At 43.5% G+C, this 22,700-nt stretch overlaps 1 protein-coding gene across 1 annotated transcript in view; it reads right to left on the reverse strand.

The window, feature by feature from the left end:
* Window positions 1–20,584, reverse strand: part of HMGCLL1 (3-hydroxymethyl-3-methylglutaryl-CoA lyase like 1) — a 54,420-nt gene extending 33,836 nt beyond the window's left edge. The window contains exons 1-5 of the mRNA XM_033143170.1: window positions 20,363–20,584; window positions 10,463–10,540; window positions 9,802–9,909; window positions 2,546–2,641; window positions 38–186 (exon numbers count right to left, since the gene is read on the reverse strand). Coding sequence (XP_032999061.1) covers window positions 38–186; window positions 2,546–2,641; window positions 9,802–9,909; window positions 10,463–10,540; window positions 20,363–20,464 — 533 coding nt within the window. The 5' untranslated portion in view covers window positions 20,465–20,584. The remainder of the gene's footprint in view (window positions 1–37; window positions 187–2,545; window positions 2,642–9,801; window positions 9,910–10,462; window positions 10,541–20,362) is intronic.
* Window positions 20,585–22,700: the final 2,116 nt, after the last annotated feature.

Raw genomic sequence — 22,700 nt, forward strand, 5'->3', positions numbered from 1 at the left:
CTTGGTTAAACGTGCCCTTTTCCATTTTTTATTTTACCCTCGCACTGGAATGTCCATCTTCCTGGCAGACTTCACGACGTCTTCAAATCTTTCCATGCTTTCGTTAATGCTGCAGTTAATATTCATTTTGCTGAAAGACTCGGAAGCTGCACCAAAGACGGACACTTCTGTCGCACCGGCAGCAATCTAAAAATCAAACAGGACCAAAAAAACAGAACAAATGTGGTTGGGTTTTGTTTATTCCCCCTTCTCCAGTAAATAACTTTACATCTTTCTTTGTGCATGCTATGTTTAGCAGTAAGCCTACATCTGAAGCATTCGTAAACAAAGTTTAGTCCAGAGGAAATCATTCCCATTGACTTGAATGGAAAATGACTTCTACTGGTGTCATGCAATGCTTGTTTGTTTACTTCAAAGCAAGTCCCATTGTGTTGCATGGGATTTACTCTCCTGGAAACGTGCATTTGCACTGCAGCTGTAATAAACTAAACCTCTGTTGGTTCATGATGCTACTATTCTAATGATCACTCCAGGAAGCAACACTGATTTTGCTTTACAGAAAGCCTCTTTCTCCATATGTTTAAAACGAGTTACAAAAGCACAAGTGAGGCACCGGCCCTAAAATTATCTAAATGTCCTTTCGAACCAAACCTGTGTCATTGAAATAAATGGGAGTCCTCTAGATGATGAGTTTCCCACATGGAAACGAAGTGAAGGTTTTGAGGCAGAAGGCCATGCACTTTGCACAGTCGCTACGGGGCTCATAGAAAAGCCTTAACTGTTTGTGTGAATTAAATCTCTCTTCTCTTGTAAAGCTGGGGTTGCCATATTCCAAAAAGTGAAAGTCTGGACACAAAAGCTGTTGAGATTTTGTAGTTTTGGTAATGAAAATTGCCAAAATCTACACTACCGGCAGGGGCTGCCATATATCTAGAACACCAGCTATGTCTGGAAAATTCTAAAGCAGACTTCTAGAAATAAGACGGTCCTGTTTTCTGTAAACACTCCTACCTGTGCCTAGATCACGGAATGCTCTCAAATGCAGGTGGAAAGCAAAGATGAGGTGTAACAGATTGCTTTTTGGCATTTCATTTTTAAGTAGACACCAGAAACCGTAATGTCAACTTAGAAAATGTGTAGTTGACCTCATTCCCTCTATTACCAATTCAAGTCTTCCCAAGCTTCGGGTGGGCGAGTCTGTCCATTTCAATTTCTGTCAGTTTCTCATTTGTCCAGTCTCCAAATAAGTTCCACATTTCCACATCAGTTTCCATGTTGTCCTCATTAGAATTTGTCAGCATTTTATTGTGCATTTCTCCTGATTTGCACATTTCTGTATGCAATTTTGCCCAATATATGTAATTTTATAAGCCATTCCCTCTAATACAGGCATAGGCAAATTCAGGCCTCCAGATGTTTTGAGACTACAATTCCCATCATCCCTGATCACTGGTCCTGTTTGCTAGGGATGATGGGAGTCGTAGTCCCAAAACATCTGGAGGGCCGAGTTTGCCTATGCCTGCTCTAATACAATGCATTTATGCATTATTATTATTTTTACTAATATATGCCCACTTTCCCTCTATTTTATGCATTCTTAAACAATTCTTCAGTTGCAGAACTGCACCTCAAAATTCAAGGAAGTGCAAGCAGCTGTGCTTCAGCTCACATGTTGTTGTAAGAAGAGTGAATTAGAAAGATTAGTATTTGAATGCAAACTGAAACTAATTTCTTTCTCACCTTTTGTTTCAGGATCACACAGATATAGCCAAAGGCACAACATCCACAAATAGGACTGAAGAAACCCTGAGGTTTGCAGAGCTACAAATCTGTTTTTAGGAAAGGGACTCAAAAAACAGCCCAATGAGGACTGAATATGTTTAGAGACCATGCACTGCTGGTGGCAAAGAAATGGAAAGGGGTGTGTGCAATGGAGTTGCTGGAATCCTGAACAGCAGCACTCAACACAGCCACATTTTGTTGCAGACCCTGCTTGTTATCCAGCAAAATTTGTTCATGTGAAATTTAGCGTAATTTTTTTACTGTGCTTATTTATTTCAGTTTGTTTGTTTGTTCAATTTGTATACTGCCCTTCATTTGAAGATCACAGGGCAGTCCACGAGATAAAAATGCAAAATGAGAACACAAAATACATAAAAGAACAAGAACAGAAGCAAGCCAATAACCCACCCCCTCCCTTCCACAAACACATTTAAAAGGCCATAGAATGTTCTATCAGATTGAAGGCCTGTTACAGAGAAACGTTTTTGCCTGGCAACTAAAGATATGTAATGAAGGCACCAGGCGAGCCTCCCTGGGGAGAGCATTCCACAAGTGGGGAGCCACTGCAGGGAAGGCCTGCTCTAATGTTGGCACCCTCCAGACCTCTTGTAGCCTAATTTATGCCACAGATAGGGTTAGATAGTACAATCTTGACTTCTGATGAAAATAGCTGGATGGAACTGTATATCTGTATCATAGCTGTGATAGATATGTTTAAGAGCCTGGAGCTTAACTGAAAGATAAAGCCATGCAGTGTACGTACAGCAGAATGGAAGCCTTGAAGATTAGGGGTAAGGACTGGATAACGGACTCCAGGATAGCATTCTATTCCTCTCATGACTTCTGTGTGATCAGCCATCTTAAAAGACAAAATGTAGCTTTAGTTTCTTAAAGTCATATGACAGCATATTGGTTACTGACAAGGTAACTGAACCATTTTTTAAAAAATGACGTAGAAACACAGGACTGAACACAATTAAATATCAATGAAGTAAAACTTTGTTCATTTCACAAGAAGTCACATAGAAGTGATCTTTGCACCAAAATGGACTGAACTTCCATGTCCAATGTTGCCCCTTTCCTTCCATGTCCAATTTTGCCCCTTCCCTTTATGCAAAGGATTGGATTGTTTGGATCGCTAGGTACTTATGTTTAGCGTGAAAACAGTAGCATTTTTTTAATTTTTTTAACAAGTTTTTTTAAGGAATAAAATAGCTTATTTAATAGCATCATCTACTCTTCTTTTTGTTGTTGTTGTTGCATGAGGAAATATTATGCATGTTATTTTTATGTTCCTATTTGGCCACTTAACTTATGTTAGCAATAGTAGAGAAATGCAACAATGCAAAGAGCTGCCACATCATCCACCTGAATTCATTTACAGTGGTCCCTCAATTTACGAAACACTCGTCATCCGAATTTTCCGACTTACGAACGAAAAAAGTGACCGCACGCCAACGAATTTTTCGACATCAGAATGGAAATCCATTGGCATTTTAGATGCGGTTTATTCAACTTACGGATTTTAGATGCAGCTTCCTCGACTTACGAATTTTTCTTTTTAAAACTGCTTCAATGCATTCCTATGGGGAAATCGCTTTCTCGACTTACGAACTTTTCGACCTACGAATGTGCTTTCGGAACGGATTAAATTCGTAAGTCAAGGGACCACTGTACTTGGTGCCCGCCCATCAGATGTCAAGGAAATAAACAACTATCTGACTTTTAGAAGACATCTGAAGGCAGGCCTGTTTAGGGAAGTTTTTAATGTCAGATGTTTTATCGCTTTATTATTATTATTATTATTATTATTATTATTATTATTATTATTATTATTATTTATTATTATTATTATCATTATTATCATTATTATTAAGTATTATTATCATTAATTCTGTTGGGAGCCACCCATAGTGGCTGGGTAAACCCAGCTAGATGGGTGGGGTTTAAATAAGTTGTTGTTGTTGTTGTTGTTGTTGTTGTTGTTGTTGTTGTTGTTACTACTACAACTACTACTACTTCATTGTTAAGAGACTTTGGACACTTCAACATAGCAGTGTATTGTGTGCTCAGAGAAGCTGATCCCTTTGCAGTTTCGTCATTGTAGGGAGGTGAATAAATGTGGCATTTTGAAAGCCTCATGACATCATCCTCATCAAAATGCCACCCCATATTATGTCCTATTAAATCTGGATTTACCATTTCTGTAGAAAACCCCAATTTTTAAACACACACACCTGGAGCATCCCATGGGTAGATTTTCAATCACGGGGGGGGGGGGGGGGGTTCCTGGATTCAACTCAATAACTGCTTTTACATTGCATAAAAACCTTTACATTTTATCTCTGTGGCACTAGGTGATTTCTCATTCCTGTTTTTTTCCCCAGCCTATAGAACCCAACCACAGAGCCTAGGGCTTGCCGATCAGAAGGTCGGCAGTTCGAATCCCCGCGACGGGGTGAGCTCCCGTTGCTCGGTCCCTACTCCTGCCCACCTAGCAGTTCGAAAGCACATCAAAGTGCAAGTAGATAAATAGGTACCGCTCCGGCGGGAAGGTAAACGGCATTTCCGTGCGCTGCTCTGGTTCGCCAGAAGTGGCTTAGTCATGCTGGCCACATGACCCAGAAGCTGTACACCAGCTCCCTCGGCCAGTAAAGCGAGATGAGCGCCGCAACCCCAGTCATCCGTGACTGGAACTAACGGTCAGTGGTCCCTTTACCTTTAACCTAATATTTCCAGGCTACAATCCTATGTGCACTTATTTGAAAGCAGGGCTGCAAACACACTATAAAGCACATTCTGACCCTCCGAGAATTCTGGGCACTGTAGTTCATCCCTCACAGAGTCACAAGTCCCAGCAACCCTTAACAAACAACAATGCCCAGAATTCTTTGAGGGGGTAGAGGGGAATGTGCTTAAAGTATGTTTTGAAGGCATAGCATATACACAGCTTTAGCTGTACCGGATTCAGCGGAGCTTACTTCTGAGTAGCCGTGTATAGGACTGCACTGTTCCTGTTGTTTTAAATATTTCTAATGCTTTATAGAATTGGTATTATATTATTGTTGCCTGGCAGGGTATCTACTTGCATTCTAAGAAAGCAGGACCGAAGTAGGGTAAGTAAATAGCCACATAAATGAACCCTGGCTTCTTCTTCTTCCCAAACCTTTAATCCCTTAATTAAACAAAGAATGTTACCCACACTTCCTAGGCTAAGGAAAACCTTTGAAACCAAATAGTTAATGTAATGGTACACCAATGTGACAAAATCCCGCACTTTTTACAGCATAACTGAAAATACAATTAACAGGCTAAAGTGAAAGTGCAATTCAAGCTCCATGAAACTTAATCATTGCAAATAAGGTTTATATAATGTATTTGTCCCCTCAATATTTTCCTTGTAAGCAGAGTCTTACTTTAACATGTACTTTTAACATTTAGGCAATTAACTTTCAAAGTGCAACAGGATACTTAAGCAATAAGCCTTTCAATGGCAGCCCTTTATCATTCTTGGCGATTTCGATTATAGGTGTGGGATCCTGTTTTAGATGGCACCTTTGCTACTGCAGAACCCCCCCCCCCCCCCACTACTTCTTCTGGCTTTTTCTACTCAGAAGGTCTCTGCCAAACAAAACATTAGCAGGGAAATGGTAAAAGGGCTTTAAAATGCAAGGCAGACAGACAGAAAGGAGATGGAAACATAACTAGTCAATCTATTCTCAGGACCAGAGAAAATAAAGCGCGCTAAGAATTTTGCACTCCATCTCCAAGTTAACATGGCCATGGCATATAAACAGAATTTAATCTAAATATCAACTAAGCCATTCAAACAAAACACTCAGGCTTGAAATGGGAATAAAATCCCCTCTCCCAACATCCAAAAAAGCCTAGGCCAAATTTGCTACCCAAAAGGGCTCACAGGAAAAGGAAGAAATGAAAAACACATTTCCATTAAATAAAAAATAAAAAATTGGAGGGGGGATGAAAAGGGAGGTATATGGTTGCTTTAGATTGTAGATATTCCTTGAAGGAACAACTTTGTCCTCTGTTCTGATTCAGCTTTCCCTGACCTGGTGCCCTCCAGATGTTTGTGGACTCCAACACCCATCAGCCCCTGCCAGTGTGGCCAATGTTCTGGAAAAGTCGGAGCTGTAGTCAAAAACAGCTGGAGGGCACCAGGTTGGGGAAAGATGGAGTACAACATGAGCTGGAATAATTTATTCTAGCATACTGAGCTAGTCAGAGTTTTTAATGTGAGCTTTTAGGGGGAAATGGGGAACATGATAGCAAGACAGTTTACCGGGTTTGGCAGATTTCCCTCCTTTGTGTGGGCCAAACTATACATTATGACAGAGATGCATGAATACAATTCCATATCCCTCAACTGTCCTGGGAAAACCGTGACACCCCGTTTTGTCACGCAAGAGTATGGTGGTCATTTTGGGCACCACGATCTTGCCCCGAAAAAGTGCTTTGGCCGTGGTCTTGCATGGGCCACTCACTAAGGAGCATGGCCTAGAACAGTGTTTTTCAACCTTTTTGGGGCAAAGGCACACTTGTTTCATGAAAAAAATCACGAGGCACACCACCATTAGAAAATGTTAAAAAATTTAACTCTGTGCCTATATTGACTATATATAAAGTAATTTTTCAATTTTTCCCACGGCACACCAGGCAACCTCTCGCGGCACACTAGTGTGCCACGGAACAGTGGTTGAAAAACACTGGCCTAGAAGATGTGCATCGCGGGTTTTGACCTGGACATGTTGGAGGGTTTGCAATTTCTCCCCACCCACCCAACCTGCGCTTTTCAAATAGTGAAGGCGTGGTGATGTTGATTGGGACCACTGCCTGTGTGCTGTAGGGATGGATTAACTCTTCTTGAAAACTGTTTCATGCACTGCATACAACCAAGATTTCAAGCTAAGACCAGATTTTCTCCTGAACTGTTCTGAGTCATCATGCTTTATAGCTGGGGAGTCAAGGGGCTTGCCAGCCCCATGATCCCTCATTGCAAACGTCTGACAACGCTGCATGGCCCCTCCTGCGCTGCCCAGAGCTGCCTGATCTGCTCTTCACCAGCTGTTCCTCCCGTTAGGCTTCCCGGTGATTGGTTTCATCCATTGTTTGCAGTTCAGGGTATTAGGCAGTAAATCTTGAAATACTTGGATGGGAACCTCATGAAAGGAAACGAGTCACTGAGAATGTTCTCCTTTGTGCAATCCTCTTATAATTTCACAACAGAGCCCTGTAGACACTGGTTTGGCTTAACAGGGTGGGGCTTTTTCTACAAGCGGCACTCTATCCATCTTCTGGCGGCAGAGGTTTAAATAAGCCAGGTGAACAAGAATGATTCCAGATCCTGTTCTCCCTCCCTCAACCCCCTAAAATGCAAAAAACATTTTGGATCAACTTAAAACTCTCCAGGTGCTCCAACTTTCACCTGATATTTGCCGTTCTTGGCCTCCATTCTGAAAAGTGAGATTGAGCTCTAGAGCAGCAGCAGCTGTCTCTTTTAAGGTGGCTTTCATCTCAGGCAGGAGGGCACTCGGTGGTTCAATGAGCTCTTTTAATTTAAAATAGATTACCATGGCATCAGCTAAAATCACTAATATGCTTTCAGAGGTCTGCTTGGTTCCTGCCAGGTCTGGAGCTGGAGAAGAGCTCAAGGGGCCAGATCTGTCATATTCTCTGCTTTCAGTGGGACTTCCTTGGCCTTGTCAGCTGTAGCTTCCTGCATCTGAGGTCAGGAAGAAGTATCTTAGGTTTTTAGCTGGGACAAAGTGACCACTTGCTTTACCGCCATCCCCACCTGCCCACTTTCATGTTCTGCCTGTGTTTTGAAGATTATTCAGGCTTTTTATTAAAGCAGCGGTGCATAACTTCTATTCTGCAGGACTGTTTAGGCCTGCTAGTCATCCCCATTTGGACTGTGGCGTTGTTTGGTCCAAACCAAGTTCTGTATTAAAAGTTTTGAGAGTAGAGCAACTGACCTAACTGCATGCCCGGAAATGGAACTCATGGAACTCCCGTATATTTCCCCCATTTTAGGAATATTTGGGAATGTAGAATATCCCTCATGGGAGCAACCAGAGACACCTCCGCAGCAATAAAAGTTCAAGCTCCATCAGTGTAGTGAAAAACTGGTGGTCCGCAAAGCTTTCATTATGAGAAAGACAGATGTAGGCATTTCCATCTGAAAGGCAAATTGCCCTGGTAGTTTTATATACAAAGTTTTAAAGTCTCTTTTTCATCAAATTTGGCACAGTGAGGAAAGAGTTGGGGTACGGGTACAGCTTGCATTTTAGCTCTGCACTGAATGACGCAGCTGTCAAACTGCGCCAATTAATTAACTAAGGCAACAAATTCAGGCCACAATCTTCACCAACAAACTACCTAAATTCAAACCCATTCTGGGATCCTAATATACTTAACAGACACAGACCTACCTATTTCAAAGGCCATTCGTTCCTTGGCAACTTTATGATAAAAAAATCAACATTTACTCTGTAGATTAATCTCATGAGGGGTGAGAGGACAGGAAACTAACACAGAATCTCTCTGTGGCATGACACACACTACTAATACTAGGCTCTTCCCAGCACAGTGCAACACCAGGAATATTTCTGTTTCACCCAATTAACATTATTGATACGGAAAGGGCTGCCAAGTACCATTCAGTCCAGGAAATTGTCTGAAATAAATGAAGGCTTTTGGTATATTGAAGATCACTTTGGTCAATTACTTGCTATTATAAGCTTACTGAAGACAGATGGATTTGATATCCACAGCGGCTGAATGCTTTTGCACCTCCACTGAATGAACATTTAATTCTGATTCCAACTCATTGGACCAGCTGATTGAAACCAGGCTCTGCTCCCTTGTTGCTACAATAGTAAAAATGTGAAGTTTGCGATCTACTGAGAACTAGAGGCTCTACGTAGAAATATGGAATGACAACAGTGGTGTCTTGCCAGCAAAAGACCCCGAGTTCAATGCCCAGCATCTTCAGGGAGAGCTGGGAGACACTCCCATGTGGCAGGTGGGTAGCCGTGTTGGTCTGCCATAGTCGAAACAAAATAGAAAATTCTTTCCAGTAGCACCTTAGAGACCAACTGAGTTTGTTCTTGGTATGAGCTTTCGTGTGCATGCACACTTCTTCAGATACACTGAAACAGAAGTCACCAGATCCTTAAATATAGTGAGGGAGTGGGGAGGGGTATTACTCAGAAGGGTGGTGGGAATGGGTGATCAGCTGATAGGGTGGAAAACCTGTTGATGACTCTTAACGGCTGCAATTAGTCTTGCAGGGAAAGGCAAGGGGTGAGATGGCTAAAGATAGCTTTGTTATGTATAATGAGATAAGAATCCAATGTCTTTGTTCAGACCAGGTTTCTCCATGGTTTTAAGTTTGGTGATTAGTTGCAATTCAGCCACTTCTCTTTCCAGTCTATTTCTGAAATTTCTTTGTATTAAGACAGCTACTTTGAGATCTTTTATAGAATGTCCTGGGAGATTGAAGTGTTCTCCTACTGGTTTCTCTGTCTTGTGATTCCTGATATCAGATTTATGTCTATTTATCCTTTGGCGTAAGGTTTGGCCTGTTTGTCCAATATAGAGAGCTGAAGGGCGCTGTTGGCATTTGATTGCATACACAATGTTGGAAGATGAGCAATTAAATAGTCCTGAGATGGTATGTTTGATGTTGTTGGGACCAGTAAAGGTGTTGTCCGTGTTCCACTCCCATGTGGAACGCTAAAGGATCACTGCTGGTCAGCGTAAACAAGACTGAGCTTGATGGACCAATTGTCTGACTTGGCATAAAGTAGCTGATAACTTCCTCTGTCCTGAGTACCAAGTGTGGACAAGGCAGGGCAAAGTCAGGTGGGAGGTGACTAGCAGGTATAGGGCATAAGGTGTAGAGGGATGGTGGTTCAGAAAGACATCCCTGCTATGGGAAACCTACATAGCATGAGAATGCTGGATCCTTCTGTACGATGCGTTTTTCATTTTACCTACCTGAGGTACCCATTTCGCAGAAACAAAGCTCGTCACTTCTACAACAGGCAAGCCAGTTTTGGAAAGTCGGTTGATGAATTCAATTTTGACATCTGTAGGGACAATAGCCTGTGGGAAAGTAGCGGGGGAAAGACCCATATTGGTACAAAATGTGGCAAAAGTGTTTTGAACAACAATAACAGGTATTTTTAAAAGCTATAAAATAAAAATGGCAGATATTGCAGATGGATGCTATTTTTTTTCCCAGGCAAAAGCAAATTGGCACACCTACAGGGATATGACAGGGAGGTGGGGAGGTCAGGGCAATGTGAGCACACCAGCAGTGCCCCTGCCCCCAACTTTGTTCCCACGCTGCCCTCACAACATCCAGGTACATGGTAGCAATGAATGTGCTGGGAAGCCAGGTGTGTGGTGGCCCCTGCTGCCTGCCAATTGCTGCTGGCTACAGCTTCCCCCTGCCTGCTTCAGAAATGTCATCTAAAAGATATTAGAAGCCCTCCATAATCCATTAACGACACGTGTCTTTGTGTGCATTTGAAACCAAAGTTCATGCACACACTGAAGCACTTCAGTCATACGTATTTCAGAAGATCCGTTTCCTGCTTTAAACTTCCTGGGTTTCATGCGTAACTCAGCACTCCAATTCACATTGCCCACTTGCCTTTTCATTCTGCAGTCCATCTCTTGGCCCGACTTCTACTATTTTAACAAATTCGGGAAATCCACTTGTGAGCAGTTCCTGAAACAGAAAAGTTTGCAAATCAATAAAAGATAATTTGTGCTAGGGCTCCCTCTCTGGGGCACTGCCCCAAAGAGTTTTGTTTCCAGTTCTAAGGACTAGTCCGGGAATGTGTAAGTTAACAAAGAAAAAAATTCTCAGAATATGTGCAGAGTGCTCTTCAAACCACAAATAATAACCACGAGGTGTCCCCACAGTGTTAAGATTAAAGAGTAGAGATTTGTCGGGAAACATGTGGGCCCAGTATAATTCCCCACCACCACCACTATCACTTTGGGAAATCAAGAATAATAATTCTGCAATTACTCAGATAGATCATACCTCCTCCAAAAATAAAGTTTACACCTGTGAACTTGTTGTTGTTGTTGTTGTTGTTGTTGTTGTTGTTGTTGTTTTAAACTATCTAAAACCAACTGCTTTGCATGAAGAATGTCCCAGGTTCAATCCCTGGTATCTCCTGTTAGAGACCCCTATCTGAAACTTTGGAAAGATGCTGCCGGTCAATGTAGACAACAGCGAGCTAGATGGACCAATGGTCTACCTCTGCAAGGCAGCTTCTGTGTACCTAAGGCTTGGTGACTGGCAGCATCTGTGGCAAATCTGCTCCAGAGTTACCAACCAGAGGTAAAAAAGGGATGCTTGGCTATGACCATTTGTCTTGTTGGCAGGCTACTCTGAGAAATAGGGTTTGGCCATTAACACCCCACTATCATTCCTTTCTTTAACGTCCCTTCAGAGAGAAAAAATTCCTTCCAGTAGCACCTTAGAGACCAACTAAGTTTGTTCTTGGTATGAGCTTTCATGTGCATGCACACTTCTTCAGATACCAATGCATTCTTCAGATGCACATGAAAGCTCATACCAAGAACAAACCTAGTTGGTCTCTAAGGTGCTACTGGAAGGAATTTTTTTATTTTTTATTTTGTTTTGACTATGGCAGACCAACACGGCTACCTACCTGTCCCTTCAAGAAAAACCCACTTTCAACCATGGCCTTAGAACAGAGGTTCAGAACTTGAAGTCCTCCAGATTAAGTTGGACTCCAAGTCCCATCAGCCCCAGCCAGCATGGTCAATGAAGGAAGTTGTAGTTCAGGGACATCTGGAGGGTCATACCTTCCCTACACTTGCCTTAGACCAGAGTTTCCCAAACTTGGGTCTCCAGCTGTTTTATAATTCCCATCATCCCTGACGACGACTCCTGCTACCTAGGGATGATGGGAGTTGTAGTCCAAAAACAGCTAGCAACCAAAGTTTGGGAAACCCTGCCTTAGACAGAAGCCAATTGGGCAGAGGTGGGGGAGAGAGAAACTAAAACTTGGAAAATTCAGAAAGAAAACAAAGATGGGCATATGACAAGTAAAGATTTCAGATTTGACTAATAGGGCTATCCAAAGAATTCAAAAAGCCACAGGGTAGAATTAAGCTATTATGAAGTAGTTACCACAAATAATCAAGCCTAGTTCAGTATGCAAAGCCAGTATGCTAAATTCAAACAGGTCACGAATGATAGGAGTCCAGCATGTGAAGGACCACAGGTTCCCTTCCCTCTCCTAGACCAGAGCAACGTGAGCAAGCAGACTGTTGAAGTTGCTGCAGCATGGTCAAACATAAGGTTCTTGCTTCAATATCTGAAGCACTGTGTGGGAAAAGCTCTAGCCATTTAAAAGGTCTATGCCTTCATAACTATGACCTTCATTTCATTAAGTCCCAATTAACCATGGAAGTATCAATGACGAGGGGAAGGTTGGTGCAGACAGAAGACAAGACTTGCAGCACAGGTGCCCGGGTAGGAGTCAGGAACTGATTTCTGTAGGAGAGAACAATGACAAGCGTTGGGAAATAACTGGGGAATATTAGTTAATCCTGAAGTTCCACGTGTGTGGGAAACTACAAAAGAATAAACTGCTGACTGCCTGAAATTCAAAAGAGAATCACTCTCGAGCCGGAAAAAAACACCCAGCAGAGTTTAAAACAGAAATATGTGCAGTGTTGGCAAAGTGCTGAAAATATAGGTTTTTGGAGCTCAAACTGTACCAGTATTAAGTGCTCTCAAATGTGCTCCCCCACCCTTCTCCAAGTGAATAGACCACAACCTTAAGTAAGTTTAAATACTTTACTTACAATAATCAGAGCACTGTTCAACACTACAGCAGAAACAACACAGGGAAGGTACTCCTGGTTACAAAATACATTAGTTGGTCTCAAACATGTGGTCTGAGTCTGGAGCCCCAGCCTCAGAAGTCTGCTCAGTTACGTGGTTCAAAGTGGAGACAGAGAGAGAAACAAGAAACAAGCCTTACTTCCTACCTCCCCAAAAGTGAGGGGGCATGACCTAGCCACGTCTTCTTTAGCAATTCACAGCTCTATGATCCTTAACCCCCTTCATTTACTAAAAAGCATTGGCATGCACTGTTAGGTTTGACTGCAAAATCTTCCACAACTGGAGCTCTCAAAATGTGCACAACGAAATGAATCATTATTTATCCAAGGCACATATTTTGACATGGCTCACACTGGGGGGGGGGGGGGAGTCTTACAATTATTGTCTCTAGAATCTGAAGGGGAAATGAGCCTCACACTGTGCCTTTGGGTATATCTCTCGCATCCACCACCGTGGGTGTCACCTCCCTTGCCACAAACTGCTTTGCAAGTTAAATTAAATCCTATGTAGTAACATCCTTCAATGACTGCTAAAGTACAGTTAAAAAAAAACAACCAGTACAGTTACTATGCATTTATGTGAGCGGTGTAAAAAGAAATGGGAACCAGCTGCACAACATCTCTGATCACATACGGCATCTGTCAGGCTAAACCTTCCTTGGACCAGGCTGGGCCCACACTGGCGGAGAACATAAACCTATTTTATTTAAATATAAAGGCAAAACTTTCACATCTGCTAAATAACACCCCCCACCCCTTTCGGAAAGTGCTTTTTCTTATAAGTGGAAGCCCTCCTGACAAAAGGGCATTGCATTTTGAGGTTTTCCATGATTATCGGATAATTGCGCTTACAAGGCAAATGCCACATTCGTGATATAAACACATCTGTGAAAGAAGCAAGAGGATCTGAAGTGTGCTAAACGTATCATACCTTAAACAGGATGCGTTCGAAACGTGCATAAAGCTTTTATTGTCATAATAATTTTCAACCGTTATGAGCCAAATCTTGTCACATTGACTGGCACAGGCACACACCCGTAAACCTGCGTGTACAAGTGGAGTCAAAGGTCAGGAACATGTTATTGCATATTGTAGGGGGTCACCAATGTGATGCATTCCAGATGTTGCTAGACTACAACCTATAAATAAAAAATATATATCCAATATTCTCTCCTCCAATGGTTGCATCCAATGGTAGTCCTACCCAGATTAGACCCACTGAGAAACAACCCATGCCGTATATCTAATGGACATTTAAAGCACATGACTTTTCTCAAAGAAACCTGGGAACTGTAGTTTAATGGTGCTGAGAACTGCAGCCCTCAGAGGGGCAAATGCAGTTCCCAGAATTCATTAGAGTAACCCATGTGCTTTTAATGTGTGTTGGATATTCTTAAATGGAGTGGATCTGCAGTGGAATCAAAATGGTGGACATAATGAACCTAGTTCCATTAATTTAATGGATCTACTCAAGTTCTAGATTGGAGACAACCTCAAATCTTGCTATGCTGCCCCTGAACTTCTCACTACTCAGGAAACTGGGGTGTAACATACTAGCACCTGTAGGATCAGAATAGCAGGAATTTCTTACACAATATTAAATAACCTCTGTTCCTTGAAAAGCTCAAAGTGGCACTCAAAATTTAAATACATAAACATCAAAATGTGCAATTGGCAAAAGTAGTGAACAAACCTGAGGAAAAATCACTCCTGTCAACCAGAACTTAAATTTTAAATATCGCATTTAAACTTAAGTCAGAATTTAAATATAAAAATTAAAAGCTAGAGGAAATTACTTTTAAGAAAAAGTCTTAATTTGGCAGTCAATGCTGTACAAAGCTGTTGTCTGATGGGCTGTCAATGTAACATTTCTTCCTAAATTTGATCCAGCAAAAATGCATGTCTGATGATTAAAGATAATGACTGGTTATTGAATTAGGTATTAGGTCTGTGAAGTGGTGAGCACTATGGCTAAATTATGTTGAATATGAACAAAGAAACAGTTTACATGAAAGCCTAAGAGCCCCAAGCATTTTCCATTTATCAGGTGTTGCCAAAGAAGAACAAACAGCTTGTAAAACCAGCCATTCCCACCCTCCCCCCAAAATAAAAAAAGTACTGCCATGTAAATCGGAAAGTAAATTTCAGTTCCCCACCCCTCTTCTGCTACCTCATTTCAGCAAGAGAGAAAAGCACTACCAGGGCCTGAGATCATGCTGTTTGCCAAATACTTCCATGAAAACATTCCCCTCCACACACACGCATGCTGGTTATAAATTGATGAAAATAGAGGTTTATAACAGAAAAATGCCAGTGACCTTTAATCATGGAATTACAGCCTTCTTTAAACTTATCCCAACTGTAAGCGAATAAAGCAAACAAACTTGAGACACCCACATGCAGATACAAACAAGCACATGCAGCTGCCTGCTAATCACTTCCTGGGATGTGAGATCTGGCATTCAAGGAAACCAACAGAAGATCCACCTCATGAGGAAGGACCATCGCTCAAGGTACAGCATCTGCTTTGCATGCAGAAGGTTGTGGGTCCAATCCCTGCCATCTACAGGCAAGGCTGCCGGAGAACCATTGCCAATCCAAGTAGACAATACTGAACTAGATGGTCCAGATGTCTGACCTGGTGCAAGACAGCTGCTTCTGGTCCTATCATCCTTGCCCATCACGGCTTGAAAGGTCAAGGGGTTGGGTCAAGGAAGCGATTAATGCCTCATTGCAGGAGGGGTAGTACTGCCCCTTCCTTGGAGTCTGAAGTAAATGGACAACCACTCCCTTACCATGAATGTCCCTTTCCTTGGCAAAGTGATTGAGAGAGTAGTGGTCAGGCAGCAGTAGATGGTCCTGGATGAAGCAGGTTACATAGACCCATTTCCATCTCGTTTCAGCACTGACACACCACCTGGTCACCCAGATTACCATTATCGGGAAATAAATGGCTGGAGTGTCACCCTGTTGATTCTCCTAGCTCTCCCCACAACTTTCAGTAGCGTTGACTATTGGGTCCATGCAGAGCAGCACTGTGAGTTATCAGTCAGGGACATTGGGTTACAGTGGTTCTGCTCCTTCCTACAAGACCACTCCCAGAAAGTAGTGTTAAGAGACTTCTGCTCAGCCCTGTGGCACTTTTCCAGTGGTGTCCTGCAGGGTTCCATCTTGTCCCCCTAGCTATTCAACGTCTATTTTTAAAAAAATCACTGAGATGAGTCATTTGTGGATTCGGATGGTAGTGTCACTAGCATGAGGATGACACACATTCCACCTGGCTCAGGAGAGGCTGAGCATGGGATGGACCAATAATCTGAACTCCAGCAACTTGGATCTCGGATTTAGGGATATGACCTGTTCTGGAAAGGATGACACTACTCCTGAAGGAACAGGTGGGTATTTTGACGATAATTCAGTGGCCAAGCTCATTCACCATCTAAATGGACTAAGAGCTTGTCCACACTTCTGATTGTCCCACTGCGTTGCCCCAGGAAAACCCACTATTTACGGCTGAATCGAAGCAAACGTCAATTGGGTTTTCAGTGGATTAACATTTGCCCCCAAGGAAAGCAGTGGGGCACCTATCAGTCCCATGCTTTCTAGGCACAGAATAAGCAGAAGTGTGGACCCCTAAGATAGCCTTGTTCTAGTAACCTCATGATTGGATTATTGCAAGGTGATACAAGATGGAATCATGTATCAGCAATCTCCAAAGCACTGCACTGACTGCCTATGATCTACTGGGCCCAATTCAAGGTCTTGGTAAAGGTGCACAGCTTAGGGCTCAAGTACTTAAAGGAACGCCTCTTCTAATAGTTTCCAACCAGCACCTTGGTCATGGTACCAGGGATGAATATGACCTACTGTGCAATTTCATGACACGGGGCTTTCTCTGTGGTGGTGCCCTGACTGTCAAGTTCTCTCCCTGTGGATGTACATTCTGCTCCAGCCCCACTTGTCAATTTAATTTCAATTATATTTTTGATCTGTTTTAGGATACTTGTTTCGAGTTATGAAATTTTAAGTGTTTCAATTATTTTGTGATTGGTTATATTTTATTATCCTTTAAACCTCCCTGAGATGGGGGTGGGATATCAAAATTGTAATAACAGAACAACAACAGTAACAATAATGGAAGTACTACAAGAGTATATAGACAAAAAGAGAAAGAGAAAAATAAATCTGTGGGGACATAAACAGATAGCAAGTAGCCAGCCTGAGAATGAAAACATGATGGAAAATATACAGCAATAAAATGGTTCCAAAGATCTAAGACTTTTAGCAACCTTAAAATTAAAACCATACTTTTTAAGGACATCTAATGGTAATAAACTGATTACCAGAAGTAATAATGGCTTCTAAAATCCATTAGATCAAAACACTTCTGAAATAATAGAACGCTCCAAGGGATATTTGCCAATTTGAAAACTACTTAATTTGGAAAAATTAAAGTCCTCCAAGGACTGAAACTCATCAGGAATGTGTACATAAGAGGAAGCAGATTTTCCTCTGATGTTTAGAGCTTGGCTTATCTCTGTTTTACTTCCTTGTGTACCAAAGAAAACCTTCTGCAGATCTTCCAAGGGCAAGTTCACACACTCACAATCTATATATCCATATATGGTGTGCCCCTAAAATGTTTTAAAGGTACCCTAAAAATGTAAAGACTCAATGTGCGTCAAAACAGTCCATTACAGAGCCGAGCCAAAATGTCCGAAATACTTTTTTTCCCCCTGAGAATATTTTTAGACTATTATTTTCCTCCTCACTTTCTGGCCCTCCGGAAAAGACACTTTGCGTAATGTTCCCTAAATTCTCTTTTCTGTGGAGTCTGCACCACTGAGGCTGCCTGAACCTCAAGCAACAGCAAAGAATCCACAAGTACCCCCAAGCTATGTGCCCACTCCTTCAGAGGGAGTGTAACTCCATCAAGAGCAGGCAATCTCCCATCCATCCAGTCTAGGGAACCACCCACTAACAGTGCCTCAGTCTTATCTGGATTGAGCTTCAACTTGTTGGCTCTCAACCCTGAAAACATCCTCTCTGTACCAAGCCAGCACAGACCTGCTGCCTTGTATCTGCTTGTGAAAAGGAAGAGGGCTTTGGGTTTTGGTTTTGTTTGTTTGTTTGCAACTTTATGTCAGTCGATATACCCCTTTCTACACAACTCAAATGTTTCCAGTCCCAGAAGCTATGCACTTCTGCCCACCCAAGGGTTAGACCTTTGTAACCGGAGGCTTGGGTTTTTCAACAGATGTTTCCTATATCAAAAAGTTCGTATTGAAGAATATTCAATAAGGCAGAAATAATGATGCACACCATATGGCAATCCTGTCCCATTAGCTAATTTTGTGGGGAACTGTCAAGGTGGATTTGCTGACATTATAAGAGGTGACACCACACTGGGGGTTAGGGTGGATAATGCCTACCCTGGGCTTGAGCTACCAGCACAGTGCAAGAGAAAAAAAAAGAGGAAATTATAGTTGTCTCTCAGGGATGAGTCAGGAAGTGTGGCTTCCTGACTGCTTTGGGATATTTGGAGCATCAAGAGTGCTAGTTATCAAACAAGAGTACTGACTTATGGTCCATAGGCCAAATCTGGCCTGGCACAAGCCCCAATTTGTCCCGTGAGCCCATTTCCCCCAAACTATGCCCATTTACCCCCAAATGCCTCACATCCGGTTTGCACTTGGGAAACTGCACTAGAGATTTTGACAGGTGCATGTGCCAACCTGATGCCCTCCAGATCTTGCCAGACTACATCTCCCATAATTCCTGACATATGGTCATACTGGCTGTGGCTGATGGGAGCTGGAGGCCCACAACATCTGGAGAGCCACAAGTTCCCCACCCCCAACGCAGAAGGCGAGGGGATGCAGTGGTTCTGGCTGCTGCCTCTTCTTGCTTGCTCATCTCAATCTCTCCATCTGGGTGGCACACCAGTGAAGACTGGACCTGCTGGTCCCCAATTCAAGCTGCTGCTGCCCAGAGAGACTGGCAAGTGATCAGATGGGCAGCAAGTGGCCACTTCCAACTCTGCTTCCTCTCCCTTACTGGGTGGCAAAGCAAGAAGCTACCACACCATCCAAGGGAGAGCAGTTTCAACTACTGCACTGCCCAGAGGGAAAGCACAGGTGAGTGAATGGAGTTGGTGGTCCTCTCACTTCAGAACATGAGAACTGAGCCAGGCCACTGGTCCATCCAGCTTAGTACTGCCCGTATTTATTGGCAGTGACTCTTTGATACTGGGCATTGAACCTGGCATCTTTTATAATATGCAAACGTTGTGTTGTGTGTCACTGAACTATAGCCCTGATTGCCTACAAACACAGGCTCTGGACAGTGATGGCTATTGGAAGAGGACAAGTGACTGAGGGGAAGCAGAGACAGCTGTCTGCTATTTCTGGGCAGCACAGCAATTGAGAATGGACTCAGCAGGGGGATAACTGGGGCTACATCGCAGCGTTCAGGTGAGTGACTTTGGGAGGCAGTGGCGGCTGCTCCTCAAAACTGTCACTCACCCATCCAAGCAGTGATGATGGCAAGGAGCAGGGGTGTCCGCTCACCTGTCCACTCCTTCTGTGCAGCAGTGCGGGATCAAGGAAGCCCACAAGGAAAGGGCAGGAGAACAATCGAGGACTGGTGGTAACAGCAGCATGCAGCAGACAATTCCATTCCACCCCACCAACCAGAGGGAGAAGGAGACAGTACTGACGAGTGAGCAGAGGCGGCTATTCTTCAAGGCAGCCCCTGCCGCCTTCGCTCTCTGTCTGGATGATGCGGTGCAATTGAAGGGAGCAGGTGCTGCTGCTTGCTGGCCTCCTTCTGCTAGCAGTTATTTCAACTTTGAAGGGGGGTGGAAATAGGCCTTGGCTTCTGAGGAAGTAGTATTTGTGCTGACAGGGGAGGGCTGGACGTTGAAGAGAGGTAAGAAAGAGCCAATGTGGTGTTAGCAGCTTGTGTCAGATTAGAACCTGGGCGACAAGGGTTCAAATCCCCACCTAGCCAAGACACTCACTGGATGACCTTGGGCCAGCCACTCACTCTCAGCCTAACATACCTCACAGGGTTGTTTTGAGGACAAAATGGCGGAGGGGATGATAACTAGGTATGCCACCTTGAGCTCCATGGAGGAAAAGTGGGATAGAAATGCAGTAAACATAGTAATATAGAGGGACTATGTTGAATCGGCAAAACTAACAGCTAAAACAAGAGAACTTTATGATGACTGTTTTATGGAAGAATGGAAGCCTTTTCAGACTATTTAAACAAATATTATAGTATGACAAATTCACGAGCAAAGAATGAGAGATTATTGTATAATGGTTATGATATTAAAGCATGAAGACAGGGTGAATAAAAAAAACTATCATGGAAAATGGGATGGGAAGTCAATAAAACGAAAGAAAAATGTATTATGTAATTTTATGTGACATTTGTGGAAATTTAAATATGTGTGCATAGAGGAGGCGCCTCCAAGTCCAAAGTAAGTAGGGACCCCCCACCCACTTGACGGGGCCTAAACCACCCAAGGAGGCTTTCCCACTAACCCGGTGGTGGTCAGGGATCGGGTGGGTCCCCCTAAGAGGCAGGGGTGGAGGGGGTGAGGGCACCTGCTGCCCTACATCATCGCCGACCCCGCTTGGCGCTCAGGTACCTGCCCGGGATGCTGCGGCGCCGCTTCTCCGATCCACAGCTGCTCCTTGAGGAGATGCTGGTAGCTGAGGCAGTGCTTCAGCGCCGACGGCATGTTGCCCATGGCCGCTGCTTCCTCAAGGTCGCCCGCAGCGCCCTCTCGTCCCCCCGCGGCCGCGGCCAGCCATCGCCGGTGCCGTCGCCGCGCAGGGACCCGCGCCGGAACCGAGGCCCGGAGAGAGCGGAGGCAGCGCGCCCGCCTCAGCCAATCCGAGGAGTCGCCGTCGCCAGCGGTGGCGTTCATTGGCTAAGAGGGGCTGCCGGGAGTTCGCCGGGTCGGCGTCGTGATGCTGATGCTGCGGATGCTCAGGCAGCCTTAGTCAGCATCCTTCGTCAGGTAACGCAGTTGGGGGATAAGCGCGTACCGGCAAAGGCAAGGGAGAGGGCCAGGACGCGCTCTCCACCGCGGAAGCCGCGAGGAGCTGACGAATAGCTGGATCATGCCATGCTGAGTTAGGTGGGGCTGCTTCCTTAGATTGCCGTCTAAGTAGGAAGGTTGCGACCGTTCTGAATTTTAAATAGGGGCAGACAGAGGGTGCGCGCAGTGGTGGTGGGGTGTCTGTTTAAGCAATATTTAGTTCCTGTTCCAGTAGGTGGCGGTCACATAGCCTTTTTAAGCGCTGCTCACACCATTAAGAACTAGGAGAAGAGAGAAGCAATAAGGACCAAAAAGACGTGACTTAAGAGCAGACATAGGCAAACTCCGCACTCCAGATGTTTGGGAACTACAACTCCCATCATCCCTACCTAACAGGACCAGTGGTCAGGCTTGATGGGAGTTGTAGTCCCAAAACATCTGGAGGGCCGAGTTTGCCTATGCCTGCTTAAGAGTATTAAATTTCCAGCAGGACTCACTAAGACTTGCCTTTGGGGCATTTTCATAGTAAGAGAGCTGCGGTCTGGGAGGAGGTGATGTCAAAAAAGCAGGGATTTTTTTGAGCACGCTAAGAGTGCCTATGCATCACGGCTGATATTGCTGAACGCTGCCCATTGGCCCATCTGCTTCAGAGTTGGATGGCAGCAGGTCTTCGGTGTTTCAAAGACTGGCCTTGAGTTCAATACCTTGGACTAGGTAAAGAACAGGATGTGATTTCTGAGGAAGGTTAATGTCAGTGGTGAACCTTGAGCTCTCAAATTTCAGCGGCACACTCTGCAACACCAAAATTCAGTGCACGCACATACCTCTCTCTCCATTCTAAAGAACAGTTGCAGCATCTCCTGCAGTGCCCCCGAGATTGTGGGGGGTTGGACATCCATTTCTTGGCAAGTCCACACGAGCTTCATATTAACTCGCTGTTTATTAGTGTAAACACGTTCCTTACTTTGATTCTATAAAATCTGCAGGATGACAATTTCATTTTGAAACAAAATTTAATGTACCAAAACCCCTGAGAGGACTTGGATGTTTTAAATGATACCAGGACTATGAAAGTGTTTTGGATGGTGTTATATCTCTGGAATACATCATAATATTTGGAACACTTTCTTTTCAATGGTTTTAAGATATTTTTTGTGTGCATGTGTAAACACAAGCATAGATATAAATGCTTAAGTTAGTCACAAGTCTTGACTAACCTATGCCCCAATTGCTGTCAATGGGTTTACTCTAAATACAGCTATGCTTGGATCCAACTCATTAAAATGTGATGAATTATATTAAATTAGAACAGCAAGTGTGTGTGTGTGTGTGTGTGTGTGTGTGTGTGTGTTATACAATGTAGTGTACGATTTCCTGAATTATTCTAGACAGCATGATTTTTAATTTTTTTACCAGAAATACTACTTAAGCTGGATGTAGAAGTTTTGTCATGCAATCATTACAAGCAGGACGATCAAAACAGTGAGATTTTTACTCTCTCTGTTGCTAGCTTCTAGCCAAGAACAGCAGGATAAAAATAGATTTATTGTTTGCAAGCACTGTTGTATCAAAAAACAAAGCAAAACCCTGGGGTGTGCGAAGGGGCAGGGTGGCTGATGACAGTGGGAAAAGAATCAAATAAGGGAGTTAGATGCCAAAACTGGCAAGTGGCCAAGGTACCTACTAAGCAGGGATCAAAGCTACATATGGTCAGTCTCAAGCAACAAAAATAAGCCATAGGATTTTGGCAAGCGTTGCGAGGGTAACAAAGTCCAGCCTCGTAGGAAAAAGAGAAAACAATGGAGCTCACCAATGCTGAATGGGACCTCTGGGGAGAGCACAGCTATCATCATCATCTCTGTTTTATTGGAGCAAAAAAAAATGTAAATAATTTCTCACATATGTTATGTCTGGCTGATCTGAATTGATGGGAACAAGAAGA

The sequence above is a fragment of the Lacerta agilis genome, chromosome 3, assembly GCF_009819535.1.
Source record: "Lacerta agilis isolate rLacAgi1 chromosome 3, rLacAgi1.pri, whole genome shotgun sequence".
In the NCBI taxonomy this organism is placed as follows: Eukaryota; Metazoa; Chordata; class Lepidosauria; order Squamata; family Lacertidae; genus Lacerta; species Lacerta agilis.